General features: G+C 37.6%; 1 protein-coding gene across 1 annotated transcript in view; it reads right to left on the bottom strand.

Annotated features, from left to right (window-relative positions):
• LOC137239546 (chaoptin) overlaps positions 1-27,664 on the bottom strand; it is a 707,303-nt gene that overhangs the window by 30,998 nt on the left and 648,641 nt on the right. The window contains exon 6 of the mRNA XM_067764973.1: positions 12,265-12,409. Coding sequence (XP_067621074.1) covers positions 12,265-12,409 — 145 coding nt within the window. The remainder of the gene's footprint in view (positions 1-12,264; positions 12,410-27,664) is intronic.

Below are 27,664 nucleotides of genomic sequence, written 5' to 3'. Positions count from 1 at the left end.
TCCAACAACAGAATCTTAAAATAGTTGTAAAAATCACTCAACGCTAAATTGCCAGTTACACTGGGAGAACGATTTTTTAACGAGTTAGCAACCTTCCACCAGTCTCCCGAGTTTCTGACAGTATTTAATAAGTCAATTTCCATACATTTATATTCTAACTTTTTCTTAGCGCAGAGCTTGAAATAACTAGAACGTAGTGCAATATATAACCCACCAGCCTCTTCAGTACCATTTGACCTAAGTTCATCTAAGTGTTTCAACATCTGTTTGCGCGCCTTAAAGCATTGGCTGTCAAACCACACCTGCTGCGGAATAAAGTTGGATTTATTGCAACAAATTTATTTTATTTGTCAAAGTATATACCATAACGTCAATTTCATCATCTGTATTAGCAAAATCACACATGGGTATTGAGCTGATAAGAGTGGGATACCTTTGCGCATGCACCTGCTTCCACGGTATCTTCGCGGGACATAAGTTTACGGGAGTTTTACTTTCCTTCACTGAAAACTTGAAATGAATGCAAAGCGGCATATGATCTGAAAATTCTTTTTTAACCACTGAAAAATTTTTAACTACCGAGAGAATATCGAAGGAGCAAACGGCGTAGTATATAACCGAACTACCAACAACACCGCAAAAACGTAAATTCATCAGTCACATCACCAGCTAGCCTTCCATTTAAGATAACCCCGCCAACATCTTCGACTAAACCCAGAACTCTTTTACCTTTTGCTTCAATGATCACGTCTTTTGACTTTCTGCTTTCCGAAAAAACGAGGTCGGATTTTGGCTAATTAGTAAATTTTCCAAACGTATAAAATTATCACACTTGTTACAATTCATGTACTGGGGGATAAACCATCTATTCTCATGGAGATTGACAGAAAGTACAACACAATCAGAGACGCTAAGAAACTGTATTTTGCCAAAAGATTCTAAACACCTTTTGTAATCAAATAGACACCCACCACTAGCGCGATCAGCTTTATGTGTCTTAACAGCGTCTACCCAATGTAAAACGTATTGAACATATTTATCTCTATTATAGTTGTGTGTTGACGGATATAAAACTTGAGCCTGTGAAGTACTTCATATATGTAAGAACCAGCAATAACAGCGAGAACATTGGCAGCTTACAAATCCAACGAAGAATAACTTTTGGCAACAAATGCTAGTTTGTGCTGAATAAGAAATTGAAAAGTAAAGTTCTCTCTTCATGAACAAAAATCATGCTCTATAACTCGACAGGTATGATCCTGATATATGGCGCGGAATCACGTTGTCGAGAGAAGATGAGATGGTTCTTGGAGGCGTCTAGAAAAAAGTTATCCGTAAAATGTTAGACATTTTCCGTGATGCCGATGGCTGGTACAGATGAAAACTGGATGGGCGTTACACAGATATAAATAACAAAAGCCCAAAGATTTCGCTGACTAGGTGATGTTATGCGAATAGTCGCAGACGCTCCTGCCAAGAAAGTATTTCAATCTATACATCGGTGTAGAAGCAGAAGAGGGGCAAACCTCCAGTTAGAGGAATACTCGGCCTCCCTTGGTGCTTCCGATTGGCGTCAGATATTTTGAAACATGTTAGAAACGGCCAAAATTGTGCCAATTAATGATGGTAAAGTACCAATATATAAGTTGTATTGCCGATGCTGTCGAAATAGACGCGCTACCTGGCATCTTAGCTAGCTCAGAAGAGGGCACAGCTGTGCGTCATCCTTGTTAAAGATTCTTGAAGATATACGTCCAGCCTATGAAAATAATGAACTTACTATGTTAGTACTACTGGATTGCTCCAAAGCGTTTGATACGGTTGATTTCAAAATACTTCTTTTCAAGCTCGAAGCCAGCTATACTTTCAGCCCTTTTGCAATCAAGTTAATGCGAAGTTATCTCCTCGAACGATTTCAACAGGTTCAATGCGATAACCAAGTCTCTAGTCTAAAACCAATCACATCTGGTGTTCCACAGGGATCGATCCTAGGACCATTACTGTTTACACTCTTCATCAATGACATAGTTACTTGTTGCCACAATGCCTCCATACATTTATATGCAGACGATACCCAATTATACATGTCTCGACCTATTGGTCTTTCCGAAGACTTATTTGCTAGACTGAATGAAGACTTAAGACGTATAGCAAACTGGGCTAACCTAAATAAACTATCTCTCAATGCAGCTAAATCTAAAGCGATTGTCTTAGCAAATACATCAAATGATGTAAACAACTTTCCTGATATTATTCTCAATGGAGATAAAATCATTTTTCATAATGTGGTAACTAATTTAGGTTATAAAATCAACTCTAAACTAACTTGTGTTGACCATATCAACCTTGTGGTGAGGAAGATATATAATACCTTGCGTAATTTATACAGAACTGCCTATTTGTTACCACGAGACGCTAAGATGAAACTGGTCAAGGCTCTAATAATACCTCAAGTCTCTTATGGTGAACTAATATACGGTAACCTGGACTCAATGTCACTCAAAAAATTGCAGCTGGCCTTTAACAATGTTGCCCGCTTTGTTTTTTCTAAAAAGAAATTTGATCACATATCTTTTTATGCAATGCAGATTCTTGGATGCGATATTTATAATTTCCTAAAAATGCGAAATCTCTGTTTTTTGCATAAGCTAATACACTCACAAAAGCCGCCGTACTTATTTAACAAACAAGTTTCTGCCAATCTACACGGACTTTGAATCTAGTAGTCCCGAATTTTAAGTACACAACGTCATCCAGAATGTTCTTTGTCAGTACAATCCGTCTATGGAACTCACCCCCATACGCAACTAAAGCTATTAGGAAAGCAGGATGTTTTAAGCAGGCAGTATTATCTTTTCTCAACTCTTAACCTACCTTTTAATTATATATCTTTATCTTTGTCACAAAAATTTTGAACTGAGGATGTTTAATTGTTAAAGAATAAGTTTATTTTATTATATTTTTAACTCTTGTATTTGCGTTATATTATATTAAATTATATTATATTATATTACTCTACTTTTATTTTTGATAATGTGATACGATTGATGTACTATCTAAAAGACTATGTCTTACTTGTACAAAAAAACTCAAATAAATAAATAAATGAAAATGAAATGATACTGTGTTTACACGTCTACCAAATCTAACAAAATATAATTTTATAAGTAAAAGATGATATAAAGAAGCTCTAAAAAAATATATGCTGTGGGAATGGATGCGATTCCAGGCAGCACACTGCAACTTTTGTTACAGATATGCATAATTTGGAATGAGACTAACAACTTCATTCCTGATAAAGGAAATTCAAATAAATTACTTCTCCCACGCTGTCCATCTGCTTGCCCTGTGTGTGTGTTCGCTTGCCAACAAACGCAATCTCGCCTGCAGCTATGCCAACGCTTTAATGTATATTTATTAAATTTGTTGTTGCCCACAATTAGGCTACAGAATATCCGTATAGCACACACACAAAGTCGGGAAACTGTATACTGAAAGAAATAGTGCTAGTAAAATCAACAAATTGGTTCTGTTGTTCTTGACTTAACGGAGATTCAACGAAATTTATCGAATTATGGTTAATTCGACCGAGTTCATTGTCAAACGAACAAATTAGTTTAGTCATTTCAACAGAAGAGAAATTGTCGCTCTTAAGTTAACAAAAGTCTGTAAAATTGACAGATTCCTAATCAATCTAACTGATTTTTTGTTAACACAACTGATCTCACTGGTCATTTCAACAGCGATCAACAGTCAATACATGAGCAAATTTCAAGAGAATTTTACGCTCAATGCGCTCTCTACTTTATACTTATGTATTCTGTTGTTGTTGTTGTTGTTATTTTAGCGATAAGGTTGCTCCCCGAAGGCTTTGCGGAGTGTTATCGATGTGATGGTCCTTTGCCGGATACAGATCCGGTACGCCACGGATAGGTGAGGTTGACAATTGGGTTTGGAGAAGGTATATATTGCGCTGGCAACCTGAAAAGTTGCGCTACACAGCCCCTTGAATCTGGTATTTTAGTCGCCTCTTACGACAGGCATACATACCGCGGGTATATTCTGACCCCCTAACCCGCTGGGGTGTATGCTGTGTACTATATGTATGCACATATTTACGTATGTATATGGCGGCCGCCGTGGTGTGATGGTAGCTTGCTCCGCCTACCACGTCGAAGACCCTGGGTTCACACCCCGGGCAAAGCAACATAAAAATTTTAGAAATAAGGTTTTTTAATTAGAAGAAAAATTTCCTCAGCGGGGTCGCCCCTCGGCACTGTTCGGCAAGCACTCCGAGTGTATTTCTGCCATGAAAAGATCTCAGTGAAAACTCATCTGCCTTGCAAATGCCGCAACATAGGTACTTTCGTACAAAACTGTCGGAACAACTTTTTTTGTTCATTTGACTACTAAAACGGTCAATTACGAATCAAGTATTTGTGCGCAGTTGGTTCAGCATCTTGTTGCGATGGATAAAAATTGACAGAAATTTCGGTTGAATTTACCCGTATTTCGGTTGATTTTACCAGTATCTTTCTTTCAGTGTATATGTCATTTGTCAATCGCTCTGAAATGATATTGCGGGCTTGAAATCTTTTTGGTAGCTACATTTATTGACGCTGTTTTTTGTGTTTCACACATACATGTACATGTCCACATACATACACTGTATCAAATATCAAATGTCGACTGCGAAATAGATAATAAAACGTTAATGTGTCCGCATCAGTGGTCAGTGCTTTATTAGGTCAGCAATGGCTTTTATACTTTGTTATGCGCCACAAACGTGGACGGTGTTGCCTGCAATGGTGCGGTTCGGGGCAGAATAATATTGTGAGAGGCGTGTGTGTTCGTTCAAATATACCAATAATTGCTGGACGTGCTTTGCCATAGTAAAATGATAGCCTGTCATAAAAACACAAAGCTCACTGCAGGCCATTCACTGCAGCTGTCGACTAAATGAAAATATTTTATGTTTATTTCAGAGTGCATTTGTGTCTGTGAGTGTGTGGCTGTATGTGTTTTTGTTTTTGTGTTGATTTTTGCATTCATGCGGAATTGAATTTTACCATTTGGTAGGTATTTTGCGTGGTATAAATTTATTGCTAGCTAATTTTAGCAATTACGAAAACTCTTTTGTGCGTGATTCTCGAAAAGAGACGAAGGTTGATGCAGCAGATCCAGATGCTTTGGCTTTGTACACAATATAGCCTCTCTAAACCTCTATTACCCAAAAGTAGTTAATTTTATCGTAATCGAAGGAAAAAACTTCTTAACTTAAAACAAAGAGTTATATATCAACGTTGGTATTAAAGAGCTGATCAACCGAGCTTTACGTTTGTCGGATTCCCTGCTGGGGTTCGATATATGTGTCAATTTGAGTGGAAGTCCTGCTCAAGTAGCATTCCTCTCTACTTCATACGTACGAGTAGCATCCGCTTTTACTTCGACTGTATCAGATATTTCCCAATAACAGTATCGTAAACTCAAATCATCTGGTGAGCAGTTTGTAATCCACCCTAAAGAAAACACCATAAACTATGCAGAAGATTTTATTAGGTCAGCTTTAAATATTGATCCATTTTGCTCGTGTTCCGCGCTCGTCAGGCAAGACTCCCGCTTTTAGTAGTGATAAAGCTACCAGCTCAAGAGAAGCATCAATAGGTTCTATAAAGCATCTAGTATTTGCCAAGAGAACGAAGTTATTTTATAACATAGGTCCTGGTTTATGATTAGTTTTCTCAATTTTGTTGTTAAACAAACTTCCCGTAACACTATGGACTGATTCAGTTTATGTGAGACACTCACGGACCAGCAAGTTCAATTTACCCTAACATATGTTAGGTTAGGTTGAACTGGCCGGTCCATGAGGACCTCACATAGACTGAATGAGTCCGTAGTGTCACAAGAACTTTGTTTTAACGACCAAAATGTAAAACCCTATCAAAAACCAGGACCTATGTTATAAAATAACTCCGTCCTCTGGGCAAATACTAGAAGCTTTCTAGGACTTAAGCCACTTACTGCTTCTAGATCTGACAGCTGTATCACTCCTAATAGCTTGAATCTTAGCCTGGCAAGCGCAAGACATGAGCACGGAACGTGCTCGATCGTTTCCTCCTCCAGCCCGCACTTCCTATATCTGCTATCACTAATCGAGCATAATTTAAAGGCATGTGACGCCAGAAGGCAGTGTCCAGTCAGAATACCCATCATGAGTCTACAGTCCTCTCTTTTTAATGATAGAAACAACTTTGTTAGTCTAAGGTTGTAAGACCTACACATAATCTTCGACACTTTACAGCCCCGCGCTTGAATCCACGTCTTTCCTGCTTGGTCGATCATGTGCACCTCTGGCCTTCGCTTAATCTCGCCCAGTCTAATTGGGACGTATACGGAGCAAGCTTCAAGGGATGCGCCCTTTTTAGCTAGTTCATCCCCTTTTTTATTCCCATCTATTCCCATATGCCCTGGGACCCAATATAGATGTATGCTTCTCTCTGTCCCGATTCTCTGCAGGGACTGCTTACACTCTAACACGCATTTAGATGCTGTGCTATGCGAGATTATTGCCTTAATTGCTGCTTGACTGTCAATATAAAAGTTAACACGGTTGCAGCTAAAGCTATTCTACTATTTCCGCTTGGAAAACGCTACAGTAATCCGGCAGCCTGTAGGAACTATTTATTTCCGGATCAGCACAGTATACCGCAGACCCTACTCCTTCCACTACTTTGGAACCATCTGTGTACACATGTACCGCCTCGTCCGCCATTTGAGCACCTTTGCGCCTACCGTCCACCTCTACTGTGTCCTCCCTCACTAGGGTAGGCACCTTGCCGTTGGTGTGAGGCCTTAGCCGAACTCCATAGCGCCCGACTATGAGACTGAACTGGCATCTACGCCGTTTCGCCTCATAAGAGGGCGGCTGGATGTCGGTGACCAAGAACTGCCAACCCCCCAATCCAGGGTGTTATGCGGACCGTACCTATTGGACGATTTGCAGCCAGGGGATAAATTCGGCTGTATTCAAATGGAGCCTTCCCGATACCGGCCCACCTTGGAAAATATAGATGGCCTTACCACAGTAAGGGGCGCTGCTGCGGCGGACGGTTCTTTCCCGTATGTAATACTGAACCGCTGAGCCCGCCGTGTCGGGCAGGTGGTCGTACGACCAAGATGAACGACTCATTACCTAATTGTAATAAGGACGATGATAAAAGGAGAACTGAATCGCAAGCCAAGGACGACAAATACGCATTAAGCGATGCGTCGGACTCGGGGAGCGAGAGTAGTGTTGATTCAATGAACTCCGTGTTGAAAAAGCACACAAATGAAAAAGGAGTAGAAGAGTGGAGAAGGGTACGGAGCAGAGGAAGTAAAAGAGCTCTCTCGCAGTACCGTGCAGCACTCAGAATTGTCCAACGCCTGGGAGCAGTGGTTGACCCAACAGAAGTGGAGATCGATCGCCTGGAATGGGCCCATGAGGCGGTAGAAGTAGGTCGAAGGTAGTTCAAAAGGCTTGCTGCGAGAAACCCTCGGTTCTGCAACCGGTACGAGGAGGAAGAAGCGTTGAATGGCAGAGTGAAGAGGCAACGTTCAGCGGACGGCAACAAGCCTGCTTTCAAGAGGCAGAAAGGACCTAGTCCCAGAGCCGCGAGGCAGGGCAGTTGCATAGACAAGACAAGTAGGCCCAAAGCTGTAAGACAGATGAGCCCCAACAGCGAGGTAGCAACTACCTCGAAAGCTGCGAGTCAGAGGGAAGTTCCAACTACGGAGGTAGGAGATAAGTCAAAGGGAGATAACGCTGACTCCAGCTTTCTTGGAGGTGCTAAAGGGAGTCAAAACTAAGACTCCGTCTTTCTCGGAGGTATCAAAGGGAGATAACACTAATACTTCAGCTTTTCCCGAGAAGATGAGTGATGTGGCAAATCGGTCACTGACTGTGGCGCTGGTTGATCGTAGCAGTCCTTTCGGACAGCTGACTACTTAAAGGTGGAGATCTGTAGAAAGGGAACTTATTAGCTTCAGATGGTGCGGGAACAACCAAGTAAGCCCCTTCCAATCTTCGATTCCAGGGGGTGGTATAATGGTGTGAAGATGATAGCGTGCGACAATATCGCGAGCTTGCGGTGGCTGGGGAAGTGGTTCTAAACCTCCAAAGGCAAGGCACGAACGCGCGGTTTGAGGTGGTGGATAATGCGCAAATTCCCACGGTACCAAAAGTTTAGGTATGGATACCATGCGTGATGAAGTCGGAGGATACACTGCGACTTCTGCAGAATCAGAATCAGAACATACCGACACAGCATCGGAAGGTACTTACTGTAAAGGTGGCCGATGTCACCACGAAGGTATTAGAAGAGGACGAACAGCCAGATAGTGCTGTGAGTCGCACAGAGGAACACCCGACGAAGGTGCTGGAGGGGACAAACAGCCCAAAGGTGCTGCGGGTCCTACAGATAAACCTCCAACACAGCTAAGTGGCGTCGAGCGAACTCCTCATAACCCTTGAGGACGGTTTGTTTGACATGGCTATCATCGGGAAGAAAGGTTTCTGGACTTAGCGCGCGCGGATTTGGCATTTACTACGCGCAAACGGAAGGACGGGTGGGAGCTGTAGTAATGGTAAGGAAACAGCTGCATTCATACATGCTGCATATGCTGCCTAATTACACTACAGAGGACCTCGTAGTGGTGGCCTTTGAGCAAAGAAATAAGCAGGCTTTTATCCTGGCATCGTGCTACATGGCCCATGCTGCGGGTCCATGTTGTGGGTTTTGATAGATCATCCATCTCCGACCATGCGTATATCAGCTTCAGCATCCCCCTAAAGAGGGTTGAGAAAAGTCCTAACAAGGGGAAACATAATGCAGGGACTAATAAAGAAATATAACAGGGAATGGTCAGGTAATACTGAGGAATCCCTTGACACAGATTTCCCATCGAGAGATGGTTCAGAAGAGCCAGCAGACAGCACTCACACTTCCATCACGGAGCGGGTAGTGCCGGGCTTGGTGACGGATACCACCAAGATCGAATGGGCAGTGAAGACGTTTTCTAAGTTGAAATCGCCAGGCCCAAATGGTATATTTCCGGCCATGCTACAAGTAGAGCGGTCGTGGAATTGCTTAAAATAATATTCGATGAGTGCATAAGAATGAATCATGTACCGCACTCTTGGAGAACTTCTCGTATAGCTTTCCTACCAAAGGCGGGGAAGATCGGTCACGTGTATTCTAAAGACTATAGACCCATTAGCTTATCATCATTTCTACTCAAAACCTTTGAGAGGCTGATAGATGTGTACATAAAGTCCAACGTGGATGAAAAGCTGCTCTTCAGAACACAACATGCGTACACCAAAGGCAAGTCGGTAGACACCGCATTGCATAGGGTGGTAATAAGCGTAGAGAAAGCCCTGGAATATAAGGAATATGCTCTAGGATTCTTCTTAGACATTGCCGGGGCTTTCAATAATGTTTCTAAATGGGCGATTATGGATGGTCTTAATTACATTAAAGTACATCCAACCTTAACGAGATGGAACGGCTGCATGTTAAATTGCAGGAAGATTACATCACAATGGAGATTGTACGAGGCCACGAAATCAGTGGACAGGGGCACGCCGCAGGGAGGGGTGCTATCACCTCTGCTGTGGACGCTGGTCATCAACCAACTGCTCAGGCGATTCGAGGAGGGACCCGTAAAACTTACTGCTTACGCAGATGGCGTCATAAGTGGAAATTGCCTTCCAACGATCAGCTCGTTGATGGATCGGGCGCTTCGGGATATTCATACCTGGGCATCTAATGTCGGGTTGAAAGTCAATGCGGAGAAGACGGCTATGGTCTTGTTTACAAAGAGGTGCAAGGTCCCAAATTGGACCACGCCTAAGTTAGGAGGGGTGACCTTACAGGAGAAACCTTGCACAAAATATCTAGGAATCATCCTAGATAGTAAGCTGTCATGGGAGCTCAGCGTGGTGGAGATTGTGAAGAAGGCTTCAACGGCACTTTATGCATATAAAAGAATGCTGGGGTGTACATGCCCTCTCTTTCTCATTGGGGTTTTACAGCGATTGTAAGCCCTATTCTATGCAATGTAGTTCTTGTTTGGTAGAAAGCCACACAAAAAACTACCTACCTCAAAAAATTAGAGGGGGTATGCAGACTTAGCATTACGGGAGCCCTGAAAATAACCCCGACGGCTGCATTGTATGCCATTCTGCACATTCCACCTGTAGACCTGGTAGCAAAGAACATACCCTAACTTAATATTGATCAAAAATCACAGACTTTTAGGAAAACATAATACTGTAGAAATATTCTCTGAGGATTTTCAACACACCATGAAAACTATATACTTCTTTTGAGCGCTTCGAGCACTTTTTGGGCGATGAAATACCCTAAAAAGCTAAAAATGGCGGATACAACTCTTTGTATTTGTGACTCTTTCAGCTTTTGTTATAATCTTGGAGAAGAAAATTGTATACCGAAGAGCATATCAAATCTCGGAACAGTAGCTAACGTGGTAGTCCCATTGTATCGCAATGTTGGATATATAAAAATCCATATAATATATTTTTACAACTATCAAAAATCACTGCCATCTCTGGTTGATCTAAAATCATAGAGAATACATTCACTTGGGACTATTTTCAAACCGAATTTGAAATTGTAAGCAAAACCAGTGCCTTTCTGTAACAAATATTATAAGCCAGGTGTCACGTTTCGTTCGATCAAAAAGTTGGTTAATATTGATTGTGGAAATGGATTTAAAGAACTCAGATTCGATCTCGCGAGCAAATGAACGAAGAGTGCGAACATAAATATTTTCTTTGAAATATAATGCGAGAGTCAGCAAATATCAGTAAATGTGTAATTTTCTTTGCTGATATTCAAAGTGTTTGGAAAAACAAACAAGTATATTTAAGTTCGTTGGAGCATTTATTCGTGTCGTTGGTTGCAACCATTTTGTGTACTACTTTGTTAGTTAATTAAATATTGAAAATTAAAATTAAAAACAAGGAAAATAAAATAAATTTAAACAATTTAATAGAGTGAAATAAAATTAAGGTAAAATAACATAACGTAAAGAGAGGGAAAGGAAATCAAAGGAAAGGAAAGCAAAGCAAAGGAAAGAAAAGAAGATGAAAGGAAAGGAAATCAAAGAGAGCAAAAAAAAGCAGAGGTATCTTGTCATCTGTAGTGGTTGCATTTCAACCACTGGGCAAACTTTAGTCATGTTTATTTTCAATTTTTACAAAGAGCGATTTTGTACAAGCAAAAACCAAAGAAAATGCCTTTATTCATAGCAATGAATTGCTGATTACTACGAACATATCATGCCGAGTAAAAATATTGCTTTATTGAATTATCTTTATTTTTATATTAATTTTAAACGCATTACAGAGTATATTTTTTCCCACAGAAGTTTTCAAAAAATGTAATATCATGCAAACATGTTGAACTTGTTTTAATTAAATTGCAATACCTGCAAACTATATCAATGTTAGAAGTATTAATTCTCGCAAGAGTTGATCTATGCAATATATATACCACACATACATATGTGCAAAATACATTTGTATGCACCGTAGCACTCAATATCGTTGCATTCCTTTGTATCTACAATGATATTCAACTCTATATCTCATATGTAACAAATTTATCTCTTAACTTAAGTAATGTACGATTGATGATATCAAATAAATATTTCATTGATTAAAAATAGTAGCATTTGTTGTTGGTACACATACACATACAAATAAGTATGTATACATAGATTTGTTATATGAAGCTCGTTAAATGTACGTGCTTATCTATTCGTTTATATATGCAAGTCAGTGATGCCCTCAACAGCTTCGTAGAGCTTAGGAAATTGATTCGGCGCTCACCTACATGTCGTGTGAGCACAGCGACTGAGATTCAACAGAGCAAGCTATGCACAAAGACTGATTGAAGAATAAAGATGTTGCAGGGACAAAAATAGTGTGAAGCAAGCTTCACAAACACCACTTACCACAGCAGAATTTGTTAAACTACCACTGTCTGTATTTTTTATTTAACAATTATGTACAAATAATTATTCAGCTTATCTGTTCAGAATTTTAATTTTTACTCTCTAAAACTCCAATCAGTGTATTTTGTGTTCTTAAATTATGTTAAAGATTGTGTTAAAGTGATTTTTGCGTTTGTGTTCGAAGCTCTCGACTGCATCACTGATGTAAGTACATATGTATGTGTATCTAGCTAGACTCACCTGAAGCTACGTTCGGATATATCTTGTAATTCGTTATCAATCAATTTCAATGTTTTCAGTCTCAGTCCCTGAAATGTTTCATCGTCGACGCTTTGTAAATGTGTGCGTGACATTTCAATGTAACGCACGGAACTATGTATGAATTCTGAAAGTATAAAGAAAGGAGTATAAAAAGGGAAGAGTTATAAAATATAAAAACATTTAATAAAGCATAACAAGCTTATTGATAAGGGTTAGTTTTAATTTATATCTTTGGAAATGTTTAAACAGTAATCAATTATTATAAACCGGTGTTGGGCTAATGAATTCTTAAATATTAAATATTAATCAGAATTGTTAATAAAAGTATTCAACGCAAATGTGGTATAATGCAAACTTGATTGATTGATTTGTAGTTTAGCCTTAAATTTAATCAGGAAACTTTTGATTTTTGAATATCTATTTATTAAAAAGAAGAAGTTATAAAAAAGAAAGGCGAAAGATGATGGGCTTCGAATTCGAGAAGGAAATGTGTTGATCCCATTTCTTTTTTTTTTATTATTTTTACTATGAAAAAATGTGTACGAAGTAGGAGCTGTGAGCTTAGCAACCCTCAAAACAGATTTGTATAAACAGCTTTTCCAGTTGTTTGAAAAATTCTGTTTGTATTTCATTTTTAAAATTTGTTTCAATTTATCATAACATATGTAATTAAAAAATACATTGAAGTTTCTTTTCTAATATACTTTTTTTGGAAAGATTTCTCGTCAACTCTTGTCAAATTTTGTTTGAAGAAAATTCGGTTTCGGACAGCGGTGACGGAAAATCGTTTCAAAATACATACATAAAATTTTATTCCTTGAAAGCATAAAAATTTACAATAATTTAACAAATGTTTTTTAATTTTTTATTGTACACATTTTCTTTCACTTTTCTTCTTCTTCTTTTCATACATACATTGTTTTCCTATATCTTATATTTTTCTTATGTCTGACAAGATTATTGGCTAAAGTTTGAAGTTTGCACCCATAGTCTCGGAAACTACCCGGAACAATACCACAAAAAACGATAATTCAGAAAGAGGTTAAAAAAATAAAATTTTTTAAAAAATAAAAATATGAAATACATAAAATTTACGATTTTTGTTGTTTACAATTTTATTATTATTTAAAATTTACGTTTATTAAATTATTTTGGAAACTCTTCTGTTGTCTTGAAAACTATTTCGTGGAAGTTGAAAGAATTTTGAAAAGTTAAAAAACAAAAAAATTTCCTGTACAAATTCTCCTTAAAATATCGAAAACCGTTAACTTATCCACAAAAAATTTTTAATTTTATTTTCTACTTAATTTAAGAAAATGGTTAAATTAAAAAAAAAAAAATAAATGTAAGGCGCGATAACCTCCGAAGAGGTCTAAGGCCGAGCTCTTCTTCCAATTTGCGTCGTACTCCTCTTGCTTTTCCCTACAAATTGGCCGGACGCGACCTACATGTTTTATGCCGACTACGAACGGCATCTGCAAGGCAGATGAGTTTTCACTGAGAGCTTTTCATGGCAGAAATACACTCGGAGCGCTTGCCAAACACTGCCGATAGGCGACCTCGCTTAGAAAAAATTTCTTCTAATTGAAAAACATTATTTCTAAAATTTTGATCTTGCTTTGGGGTGTGAACCCAGGGCATACTGTTTGGTAAGGGGAGCACACTACCACCACACCACGGTGGCCACCTAACAATAATGAAATTAAATAATAAAGATTTCTTCTCATCATATAAAAAAAAACAAAAAAAATTAAATTTTAACTCGAAAAGTTTGTCTTACTTAAATCAAAATACATAAAAAACAAGTAAGGATGTCTAAGTTCGGGTGAAACCGAACATTACATACCCAGCTGTACACTTGAAATGCTGTTGCTGAGCAATAATATATATACATGTGGTTCTATTTTTTCGAGTTATGGCTCCCGAAACATAGAAAATTGCTTAGTCATAAAAGGGGCGGTGCCGCGCCCATTTTTTTAAATTTGAAGTTTTTCCTATTTGTTATCCACTTGGGGAAATGAAATACCATTCATATAAAGCTCTTTTTTGCAAAGATATAGCTAATTTTATTCGTCCACGACCCTTTTAAAAATCTTTTATATAAAAGTGGGCTTGGTCCTTAACCGATTGCGTTAATTTTTCTTCGGAGCATTCCTTATGGTAAGGGCAACCTCTCTGCCGAATTTTGTTACAATAGGTTTAACGATTTTTAATTTATTAATAATATTTGTAAATTTGATTTTGTCACAAGTGGGCGGTACCACGCCCATTTTAAAATTGTTTTCAAATTTTTATCAAGAGTCTCAATATCAGTACACATGTCAAATTTCAACATTCTAGGTGTATTATTTACTAAATAATCAGGTTTTTTGTGTTTTCCAAAATGTTATATATATAAAAAGTGGGCGTGGTTATCATCCGATTTCGCTCATTTTCAATACCAATCTATTCTGGGTCCAGATAAACTCGTGTACCAAATTTAGTGAAAATATCTCAAGATTTACTAAAGTTATCGTGTTAACGTACAGACGAACTGGGTGGACGGGCATTCGATACTGATGATTTTGACAGATGGAAGTCTATATCTATCTCGATTCCCCTATACATGTACAACCAACCGTTATCCAATTAAAGTTAATATACTCTGTGTGCAAAGCACGCTGAGTATAAAAACCAATAACGCAAAGAATTATTTAGGAATAAAAAATATTAGCCTCTCTAAGTATGCATAATATTATAAGAGCTTTTATAAAATTTTGAAAAAATTATGACACAAGTTTTTGTAAAGCTTTCGCAATAATTAAAAAAAAATATAAACCAAAATTTAAATGAAAAAGGTCCTATATTTTACATACTTACTTTCATTTAACGTTTGAGGCTAATAACTGTAAGGTTAGGTTAGGTTGAACTGGCTGCTCCATTAGGACCCTCAAATAGACTGAATGACTCCGTAAAGCTACCAGAAGTTTGTTTAAAGACCAATCTGAAAGGCCCTATCAAAAACCAGGACCTATGTTATAAAATAACTCCGTCCTCTTGGCAAATACTAGATGCTTTCTAGGACCTATGCCAGTTACCGCTTCTAGATTTAACACTCCTAATAGCAGGAGGCTTAGCCTGGCAAGCGCAGCCGCGAGCACAAAACGTGCTCAATCGTTTCTCCCTCCAACCTGCACTTCATACATCTGCTATCACTGACCAAGCCTAATTTAAAGGCATGTGACTCCAGAAGGCAGTGTCCAGTCAGAATACCTGTCATGAGTCTACAGTCCTCTTTTTTTAATGATATGAGCAACTTTATTATTCTAAGGTTGTAAGACCTACACATAATCTTCAACTGTACTTTTCTGAACTTCGATTGCAATTTTCCGAACTTCAGTTGTCATCTTCTAAAATAAAACTGCATAAGATGTAGATGCAACTTCAAAAAATTGTCTGAGTTAAGTTAAAAAAAAAAAATGATTTAGATTTTGTAAAAACAAGAAAAAACGAAATTAAACAAATTTTAAACATTATTTAAAAAAAAAGCTTAGTATAAATTTTCAAACTTATTAATAAAACTTTAAAATAACTGTGTCGAAATAAATTTGTAATGAAACATGAGAGCAACATTAAAAAAAAACAAATAATTACAAAAATTTTCTAAATGAAAAAGAATAGAAACTTGATAGAAAAACTATTTTAAAGTATTAATTGGATTTGCTAAAATAAAGAGTCTTTATTATTAAGGAAAACGGGGTTTTTAAAAATGTTGGAAAAACGTATTACTATATTCGAAACAAATTTTGAGTTATTAGAAATATAGACAAAGCTTCGGTAACTTGTTTCAGTTAGGTTAGGATAGATTGAACTGTTCTTTCCGTAAGGACCTCGCATAGACAGAATGAGTCCATAGTTTGACCAGAAGTTTGCTCAAAGATCAAACTGATAAAACGTATCAGAAACCAGTACACCAGTGGGTTGGAACGCTTAGAATACATCCGCGGCAAGTATGCCCATCGTAAGAGGCTACTTAAACACCCAATTGATTCAAGGAGTTGTGTAGCGCAACCCTGTCAAGGGGATGCCCACGCAATTTATAGTTTATCCAACCCAACTCTTAACCTCATTTACTTGTTGCAAACCCTGATCCTTTATCCGTCGATGATCTATTCAAAAAAATTTTCAAAATATTTCGAAACGAGTTTAACATCGAAAGTGCAGCTCCTTTATTTTGGTTAGAAAGTTAGTGGAGTTTAGATGAATTTTTGTTTACATTTAAATGAATAGTTCATATAAACGCTTATAAAATCCAAGATTAATGCTTTAAATTAAAAAAAAATTTTGTTTGGTTTTGAGTACGTATTACAAATCGAATGGAACAAAATTTTCAATTAGATCCTGCTTATTAATTTTTTAACTGTCTCAAAAATGCGTTATAAAATGTCGTTCCCAAAAATGTACTTTCCTAATTTTGCAAAATTGGACCCTCTCTCAGCAAGTTCTTAGACACATTTATATAAATTTGTATATAAAGTCGTAAATAGTTTTGTTCTACTTTCTTTTCAATTTAGCAATGTTCACATGTATTTAAATGTTTTTGTCATTAAAAGCCGGCCTTCTTTGTGGCGCTGTACACATATGTATATACATATATGGATGCGTAAAGCTGTACACAGCTTTTTTTGTATTTATTTCTTTAGCAACAAAAACTTTTACGCCTTTTCGTATTTAATTGTGTGCGAAAGTTAATCTTATGTTAATTAATACTAATGCTAAGGGAGGGCAGATAAATACATGAATAAACGTTACGCTAGGGTGACAGTAATACAAAAGACGCTGGCTAAGTTTCTAAGCTAGTTTGCTGAAAGCTTTCGTAGCTAATAAGCCATGGGCTTAATAAACACACACAAACAATTTCCTGAATTATACTAATTGTCGTAAACTTACAACTATTTAACTTAATTCACATAGATACACATTTATATATCTAATTAATTGTGTGTGTGCTGCCGCTTGAAGTCGCTCTACACAATAAGCAATTGCTTTTGTCCTTTATGCCCACATAATAGTTTCATACTAAGCTTACTTCTATTTCAATGGATTACCCGTATATAAATACAATTGACTCACACACACACGAACACACGCAATCACATTTACATTCAGATACCACTAAAGCTTATTGCATACTTGTAGCTTTTGATTATAGGCAGTATTTCATTAAAAATCTATTAACTTAAAAAATCGATTTGGCTTTGTTGTTGTCGTGTACTAAACGTGAATGTTAAATTTATAGCTGGAATGAAATTTTGTTAAAGCTAATGAATCTGCATTTTCAACATTAAAAGACATAACCGTTACTTGGAAAAGGCGAATGACTATAAACGCTTTTGCCAGCGAGCTTAGATAGCTATCTCATTATCAATCGCTGGACTAGGCGTATGAATAACTGTTTTTATACAGCGGTAGTACGTAATGGCATCAAGAATCGAGACGATTATTATTAGGCCTCGATATACTTAGATCTATTATGCTTGCCCTGTCAGCCTTTATTGTATCTGGAGGCCTTTAATGTTTTGAAGTCCTTCTTCAGGCTTTTTACCCCATATATCGAAGGAATTTAGAGTTACGACACCTAGATGGGAGGGTCTCTGGCTTGCAAGGTCAACGCATTCGCAGATAAAGTGAACCGGTGTTTCATCCTTCTGCTCATAGAGGTGACAGATTCGTGTATTGTATAGATTTAACTTGTCACACACGTTGGAAACGAGAACATGAAACAAAGCGATGAGAAAACAGAAGAAAAAGAAGAAGAAGAAGTAGGAGTAGGAGTGGTGTGGTGTGGAAAAGTAAAGAGAACAGGAGGAAGATGGAGAGTGAGAGTAAAAGTATGAATAAGGTTAATCGTTTGAGAGAAAGTAGTAAAATGATGTTCACTGGAAGAGTAAGAATAATAAAAGGATACGATCAAGAGTAACAGTGATAGTTAAACTACGATAAGAGAAAGAGCAGGTAAAATGGGAAGATTTACGAAAGAATGAAAGAGATGCGGAAGTTGAATGGGCCGATTAAAGTATACCAGAAAGAGCCAGCTATTCAGTTGCGTTGACTAAAACTTTTCCATTTCCGCTCAGAAAAGGGAAATAAACGCTTCCACAAAAGTAAATACAGACCGCAGGCCTTTTTTTCCTGCACGCTACTTCATATTTCAGAAAGGCATTAATGTAGTATTTTTTCATGATACTAAAAAATCAATGCTGCAAATATGTCAAGAAGCAACACTTAGGCTTGGTTTTTTTAGTAGTTGCTTAAGCTAAGCTTAAACTAAGCTCCCTTAAACTCTAGTCAAACTTAAACTCCAGTTAAACCACTGAGAACCTTTGGTGTATGCTTTTTAGTGCGCGAACAATGTTTTTTTTTATCATATAGATAATTTGTAGTTACGAAAACAGCTGTATTTTGCTTACCCAACAAACATTTAAAAGATATTTCTCCAGTGAAATATATACCTAATTCGGGAGGTGATATACAACATCATTGTCTAGTTATTCTTAAACCAGATAGTTCTCAAGTTGATATCCAACTTCATTTTCCAACCACTACCCAACCTTTCAGAAATTTTGTGAAATTTATAGTGCTCGAGTTGGTCTCCAACGTCATTAGCATTTTCAAATTATTATCGAACCTGTGGGAGATTTTGAGATACAATACTGAAATGAATATTCAACAAGTTTCTTCAGTTGATATCCTACATTGGATATCGAGTTGAGCTGAAGTTGAAAAAAAATCTCCAAGGTGGTACCACTAAAGCCAACAGCTATTTATTGTGAGAAATAAACACCTGATTGATAGCAGTAATGAAGCGTAATTTATTAAAGATAAATCATATATATTGTGACGAATATTAGTGACCCTAAGTGATACTCACATCACTAGTCTGATGCTAAGTAAATGAAGCCACAACAACAATAAATAAGGCAGTCACTTGTATCTACATAAACGAATCAATCATTATGTCTACACATATGTACGTACACGCAGCGAAGAGATACGCACAAACACATGCATATATCTTATCTGAGATGATCCCCAATTGTACGCAATCATCTTTGGAAGTATCAGTCACACATACATGCGTATGGGCTATGCGAGAAGCTATAATAATAGTGCATCTGTAGTTATAGCTGAGAAATTTATAGCTGGTAAATTAGTAGTAAATTCTAGAATAGAAATGCCTAGAAGTATGCGAACGAGAAATCGCAGAGTATAAAAGGAGGTAAAGCTGAGAATCACTAATCAGTTTGATTTAAGCACGCTATCTATCGAGAAGTGGAAGTGTTATTGTGAAGTACTTTAATAAAGGCCATTTTCCAATATTGAATAGTGGAGTTATTTATTCAACAGTTCAGTGATTCGAACGTTAGTAGAAGGTTGGAATAAGCGGAATTTCACTAAATTCGTTACAATATTTTATTCTATTTTCGCGAAAATACTGAACCACAAGTTGGGAACTATAATTTTTTAACTTAAGTAATAGCAATTTTCGCTTTATAAAAAATTCCCTCTTTTGCTGAGTACACTACGATTCTCAAATTGAGCCACGGTTTCGTAACAACTCTTGAGATTTTAGAGGTATGTTAGTTATCAACATGAGCTCTAATGTTACTCAAGCCCAAATGCTTGTAGGGTATATTCGACGCCATTTCGAACGAACGGAAATCACAGATAGGTTAACTAGAATTTAACCCTGCAAGATCGGCCGCTTACGCTCAGCTCAAACTTCATCTAAAGTATACTGAAAAACTACAGAATAAGTTTAAGCGTAGTTTAACTGACAAACTGAGTTAAACTTTTACTGAAAAACCGGGCCTTAAAATTATCAGGGCGAGTATTGTCAAATGGGACTCCATTTTGTTTGCTGACTGTTATTCTGGTGCTCTGTTGAAAATAAAACCAGCTTATTAATTTAATTTCGCAAAATCACTATTAGAATTTTGAAAAATAGACAAAAATTTTGCTTAATCCAAATCACTTAGAAGTTTAAAATTTCTCCTGTGCATTGGAATGTCAATAAAAATTTTTTTCAAGCTCTAAATAAAATAGAAACCAATTTCGAAAAAGCACATCGGTTACAACCACACACTTACACATATAACTGAGTTTGTTTTCCTTCGTATCTAATATTCGCATCAGTGTCTGATGCCTGTCAGCTAACTTAATTGCCTATTTCAATTTTCATTGCTATTACGAATTTTGTCCATTAAAGGAGCACAAACAACAACAACAAAATATGTTGCCGTTTTAATGTAAGCGTACCGCCATTGTCATTTCTGATTACTCGATGGCCTCTCTGATGACCCCATTATTGGTAATCTGATTTCTTCCTTTTTTTTGTGTAATGTCGTTTTTGTATTTGATTTGTTTTCTTCTTTTTTTATTTTGATGAAATTTCAATTTCAGTGCGCTTAATGCGGTGGCAATGATTAGGCTGAAATTGTCATTTGTACAAATACTAACAATTCTATTTATATGACTAGAACTGAATACGTATATGATAGAACTTTGTTGATTTGGTAAATATGTCCAGTGATTTCGATTTTGGTTTGGTTACTTTCTTTAAGCTCTTTCGAGCTCTAGCTTAGAAATAATACTACAATCACCTACATAGTGAGGCCAAAGAGCGCAACAGCTCAGCATAAAGAAAGAGGGTTAAGGGAACATCTCCATAAGCACTCTAATCAGATCCAAAATTTGCTACCACAGCCGTTTGATCCAGACAAGCATAAGGAGGCGAGGTCAACACAGAACCCGTAAACGCCTGCGATAGAACACACCTGTGGAACCCTGTTATCAATATACAATATCCTACTCTTGCAGAAGTAGAAAGCGTACTACCACGGGAGCACGAGTGACCCTGGTCAACATCGTCCTGGATACTGTAACAGGTTAAACTCTTTCTTATCCAGAATCAACCCTGACACAAATAATTTTTGTCCTTCATGCGATGTTTTTCCACATGACAATGCGAAACCCCTCTTAACACAAATCTCCCCCATGGTCCACCCCTGTTGAAACTGAGAGTTTGCTTGGACTTCCCTGAGAGAACTTTGATGTTAATTTGGGAGTGGTCGCACCCATTGAATGGGGCGCAGCACTGTTAACACAACAACAAAACACTTCGTTTTTGAAAATTTGTTTCGCTTTACTTTTAAAAGTTTTTTGCTTTACTTCTAAAAAATTTTTGGTTTCGCTGATTCAATTAAGTTTCGTCTAAACTCTCTCCTCATAGTTTGTGTATCGGTTCGCATTTAAAAAACTAGCTTTGGCTTTGCCTAAGGTTTTGGTTAATTTCTTCAAAATTAACCCGCTTCAGCCAGTTTTCGGCTGGATTCTTAAAAACTTAGTTATTTTGTTTACAAATTTACTGTCCGTATACATTTTTTCCCGATTTCTGCTAAAAATTTTGTTTCTGTTTTATTTAATATGAAATAATTAAAAAAGTCGTGCTGCTTGAATTTTTCTTACAAAGGTCCCGTTTTATGCTGAATTCGAACGGCAGCTGCAAGGCAGCTGAATTTTCACTGAGCAGAGGGGACATAAGTACCCCCGCAGTGTTTTCTAAAGCACCCCGCTTACAAAAAACAAAAATGCTTCTAATTGGAATATCTTTTTTCTAAATTTTTGATGTTGCTTTGCCCAGAACTTGAATCCAGGACGATCGGTGTTGTAGACCGAGAGTAACACCTAAGATCTTTTGGTAACTGTCTATAGAATAAGGCCAACCACGCGAACGTCCAATATTTGTGTCGTCTGTTCCTTTCACGTCATGAACAGTGTTCGGTGATAGTGTCAAATTGCGCGAGAGAAAACCCCAGAAAGGCTGTGGAGATAGCTGTTTATTCTGGAAACGTATACACCTATTGAGAGACCAAATCCGGTTGCCATTTCGTGCAGTCGTTGGCAGATCAAATGAAAGTAACTCCTTCTTGTGATAAAGGTGGCTTTGGTATCCAAAGGGGATAATACACCATCCAGCAGCACATCGTCTCTTAGGTTTTTAAGTTTCGTTGATAAGTTTAGTCAACGCTTGCCGAGCATTGATAAAATCTATGGTTCACATTTTTAGACAAAGGAGAAGGGGTGAATCTTCTGTGTGTTAAACTAGTGTGCCGTGGTTGACTGTGTCAAAAGCTTTTGACAGGTCAAGAGCCTCGAGTAATGTCCTACCGTGGAGTGTTGGTTGGTTCGTAATTCATCTTGGTATTTAGGGCGTTAGCGCAATTATAGTGCTGTAAATGTGCAGGACGGATTCCAACGTAAACGCTTCTAACAAATGTAGTGGTAGATATTACTCGCCGTCGTTAGCTAATTTTCTAGACGTTATCATTTCCATTATTCTGGAATGACGTAGAACTTCATCGCCAAGGTGTTTAAGCATTGTCATGACCACTTGACCAGGAGGGTTTGGTCACCATAATGGCTTCTTAAACTTCTGTGGGGCTATAGTAATAATGTGCCCGTCTGTTTGCACGATGTTCAGCTTTATCTACTTGAAGCGATTACTTAGCGAAACGCACGCTCGCCTTGCCAGAAATCGGAGGGAATGGGGAGAGCGGCGAAGGCTTCATTTGTGAAAGCCTTGTAATCATGCCAACTCGCTTTTTTTGAAATTAATAAAAGTCCGCCTTACAGAGGTGATGAATTTTGTGCATCGCTGTATTGAAAGGAGTATGGGAAGGTTGTCAGATGCTAAGGTAAATATTGGCTGCTATTCAATGCAGTTTATAAGTCCTGCGCTGACGGTGGACATGCCTCCCGAGCTTTGACAATCAGATTGGGGGCATCGACATTTACTGCACCGTGTTGTCTATTTGATGTGCTAATTAGTTCCCTGCTCCTGCTGTCAGCTGGCGGAAGAGAATATAATAACAAGCAATCACCAGCTTTCGATAACGGCATTTGGGTTATTTTCTAAGGGTTACAGACTTGCATGCAAAATACGTTCTTCTCAGAAATAAAAGAAAGAAAAAAATTTACGTGATTTCAAACATTCATTAAATTAAATAAATTGTATGCATACAGGAGGTATGCATGCTTAATGCATGAAAAAGTATGCAAAATTCATAATTTTTTTTTTGTATTCTTAACATATTGTTACGAATATTAGCAACACTAAGGGGTACTGTCATCTTTAAGCCGATGCTAAGCAGTGACTTGTACGCACATAACCAAATTAATCATTATGTCTACACATATGTACGTACGGAGAAGCAACGCACAACAGCATGCATATATCTGAGATACTCCTGAAAGTATGCAATAATTGTGCAAGTATTACTCATAAACACACGCGCATGAGCTGTGACAGAAGCTATAAAAATTGTGCATATGTAGTTACAGCTGAGAAATTTATAGCAGATAACCAACTAGTAGATTCTGGAAAGCGCCTAGAAGATGCGAACGAGAAATCATAGAGTATAAAAGGCAGCAACAGTAGAGGCGCGACAATCAGTTTGATTTAAGCATTCCATCTGCCGAGCAGTAGCAGTGTTATTTTTGAAAGTACTGTAATAAAGGCCATTTTGCATTATTGAATAGTGGTGTTATTTATTCAACAGTTTAGGGATTCGAACGTTAGCAGAAGGGTGCAAATAACTGCAGTAAATTCGTTACAATATTTATTTTTACAATATTTATTTATACAAAAAGCATGCGCGCTTTATTAGTGAAATAGTCTGAACAGTTCATTGCTACCCGAGTGGAAAAGTTTTATACATGCATGGAATATGCATATTGTATCAATGAACATATGTTTGTAAAAATACACTTTTCTGGGTTTGATCTGCCGGAAAATATGCTCTTTGATTTTTATACTCAGTTGAGCAGAGCTCACAGAGTATATTAACTTTGATTGGATAACGGTTGGTTGTACAGGTATAAAGGAATCGAGATAGATATAGACTTCCATATATCAAAATCATCAGTATCGAAAAAAATTTGATTGAGCCATGTCCGTCCGTCCGTTCGTCCGTCTGCCCGTTAACACGATAACTTGAGTAAATTTTGAGGTATCTTGATGAAATTTGGTATGTAGATTCCTGGGAACTCATCTCAGATCGCTATTTAAAATGAACGATATCGGACTATAACCACGCCCACTTTTTCGATATCGAAAATTTCGAAAAACCGAAAAAATGCGAAAATTCATTTCCAAAGTCGGATAAAGCGATGAAACTTGGTAGATAGGTTGAGCTTATGACACAGAATAGAAAATTAGTAAGATTTTGGACAATGGGCGTGGCACCGCCCACTTTTAAAAGAAGGTAATTTAAAAGTTTTGCAAGCTGTAATTTGGCAGTCGTTGAAGATATCATGATGAAATTTGGCAGGAACGTTACTACTATTACTATATATGCGCTAAATAAAAATTAGAAAAAGCGGATGAAGAACACGCCCACTTTAAAAAAAAATTTTTTTTTAAAGTCAAATTTTAACAAAAAATTTAATATCTTTACTGTATATAAGTAAATTAAGTCAACATTCAACTTCAGTAATTATATGATGCAACCAAATACAAAAATAAAAGAAAATTTCAAAATGGGCGTGGTTCCGCCCATTTTCATTTAGTTTGTCTAGAATACTTTTAATGCCATAAGTCGAACAAAAATTTACCGATCCGTCTTAAATTTGGCAGGGGCATAGACTCTATGACGGTAACGGTTTTCTATGAAAACGGCGAAATCGGTAGAAGCCACGCCCAGTTTTTATACACAGTCCACCGCCTGTCCTTCCGCTCGGCCGTTAACACGATAACTTGAGCAAAAACCGATATATCTTTACTAAACTTAGTCCACGCACTTATCTGAACTCACTTTATCTTGGTATAAAAAATGGCCAAAATCGGACTATAACCACGCCCACTTTTTCGATATCGAAAATTACGAAAAATGAAATAAATGCCATAATTCTATACCAAATACGAAAAAAGGGATGAAACATGGTAATTTGATTGGTTTATTGACGCAAAATATAACTTTAGAAAAAACTTTGTAAAATGGGCGTGACACCTACCATATTAAGTAGAAGAAAATGAAAAAGTTCTACAGGGCGAAATCAACAGCCCTTGGAATCTTAGCAGGAATACTGTTCGTGGTATTGCATATATAAATAAATTAGCAGTACCCGACAGATGATTTTCTGGATCACCCTGGTCCACATTTTGGTCGATATCGCGAAAACGCCTTCACATATACATCTAGGGGCCACTCGCTTTTAAAAACCTCATTAATACCTTTAATTTGATACCCATATCGTACAAACACATTCTAGAGTCACCCCTGGCCCACCTTTATGGCGATATCTCGAAAAGGCGTCCACCTATAGACCTAATGCCCACTTCCTCTTAAAATGCTCAGTAACACCTTTCGTTTGATACCCATATCGTACAAACATTCTAGAGTCACCCTTGGTCCACCTTTATGGCGATATCTCGAAAAGGCGTCCACCTATAGAACTAAGGATTACTCCCTTTTAAAATACTCATTACCACCTCTCATTTGATACCCATATCGTACAAACACATTCTAGAGTCACCCCTGGCCCACCCTAATGTCGATATCTCGAAAAGGCGTCCACCTATAGACCTAATGCCCACTCCCTCTTAAAATGCTCAGTAACACCATTCGTTTGATTCCCATATCGTACAAACACATTCTAGAGTCACCCCTGGTCCACCTTTATGGCGATATCTCGAAACGGCGTCCACCTATGGAACTAAGGATCACTCCCTTTTAAAATACTCATTAACACCTTTCATTTGATACCCATATCGTACAAGCATATTCTAGAGTCACCGCTGGTCCACCTTTATGGCGATATCTCGAAAAGGCGTTCACCTATAGAACTAAAGCCCATTCCCTTTTAAAATACTCATTAACACCTTTCATTTGATGCCTATATCGTACAAACAAATTCTAGAGTCACCCCTGTTCCACCTTTATGGCGATATCTCGAAAAGTCGTTCATCTATAGAACTAAGGCCCATTCCCTTTTAAAATGCTCATTAACACCTTTCATTTCATGCCCATATCGTACAAACGCATTCTATAGTCACCCCTGGTCCACCTTTATGGCGATATCTCGAAAAGGCGTTCACCTATAGAACTAAAGCCCATTCCCTTTTAAAATACTCATTAACACCTTTCATTTGATGCCCATATCGTACAAACACATTCTATAGTCACCCCTGGTCCACCTTTATGGCGATATCTCGAAAAGGCGTTCACCTATAGAACTAAAGCCCATTCCCTTTTAAAATACTCATTAACACCTTTCATTTGATGCCTATATCGTACAAACAAATTCTAGAGTCACCCCTGTTCCACCTTTATGGCGATATCTCGAAAAGTCGTTCATCTATAGAACTAAGGCCCATTCCCTTTTAAAATGCTCATTAACACCTTTCATTTTGATACCGATATCGTACAAGCACATTCTAGAGTCACCCCTGGCCCACCTTTAAGGCGATATCTCCAAAAGGCGTCCACCTATAGAACTAAGGATCACTCCCTTTTAAAATACTCATTACCACCTTTCATTTTATACCCATATCGTACAAACACATTCTATAGTCACCCCTGGCCCACCTTAATGGCGACATCTCGAAAAGGCGTCCACATATAGAACTAAGGCCTACTCCTTTTGAAAATACTCAGTAACACCCTTCATTTGATACCCATATCGTACAAACAAATTCTAGAGTCAGCCCTGGTCCACCTTTATGGCGATATCCATCCATAGAACTATGGCCTACTCTCTCTTAGAATACTCTTTAATACCTTCCATTTGATACACATGTCATACAATCACATTCCAGGGGTACCCTAGGTTCATTTTCCTACATGGTGATTTTCCTTATTTTGACTCCATAGCTCTCAACTGAGTATGTAAAGTTCGGTTACACCCGAACTTAGCCTTCCTTACTTGTTTTTTATAGTTTTTATTTACGAATTTATGTACATATGTATGTACTTGAAACGTTTTTTTTTTTTCGAAAAGAACTCCAGAATATGAATAAATGTCTACAGATTCGTCTACTTCGAGCAATAAACCTGGAATATATCGACGGCCGACCGTTGGGTTCAGAACGCTTTGCCGCCATTGTATGCATGAATTCTATTTCTATGAATTTCTATTACCAATGCAGGGCTAGTGCTTTCGTATGTACGACACATACGTACGGACGCAAACATGTTTTTCTAGTGCTTTTGTATGCATTCGGCATTAATACCATTACATGCATACATAAGTCGTACAACGGGTGTAATAGAGTATGCATGCTCCCTGAGAAACTACACGTGTTAAAAAGAAGTGAACGTGAATTTATACCGGCATGCAT

Source organism: Eurosta solidaginis, chromosome 2 (genome assembly GCF_040869045.1).
Source record: "Eurosta solidaginis isolate ZX-2024a chromosome 2, ASM4086904v1, whole genome shotgun sequence".
NCBI classification, from domain to species: Eukaryota; Metazoa; Arthropoda; class Insecta; order Diptera; family Tephritidae; genus Eurosta; species Eurosta solidaginis.
This window is presented reverse-complemented; position numbering and strand designations above follow the sequence as displayed.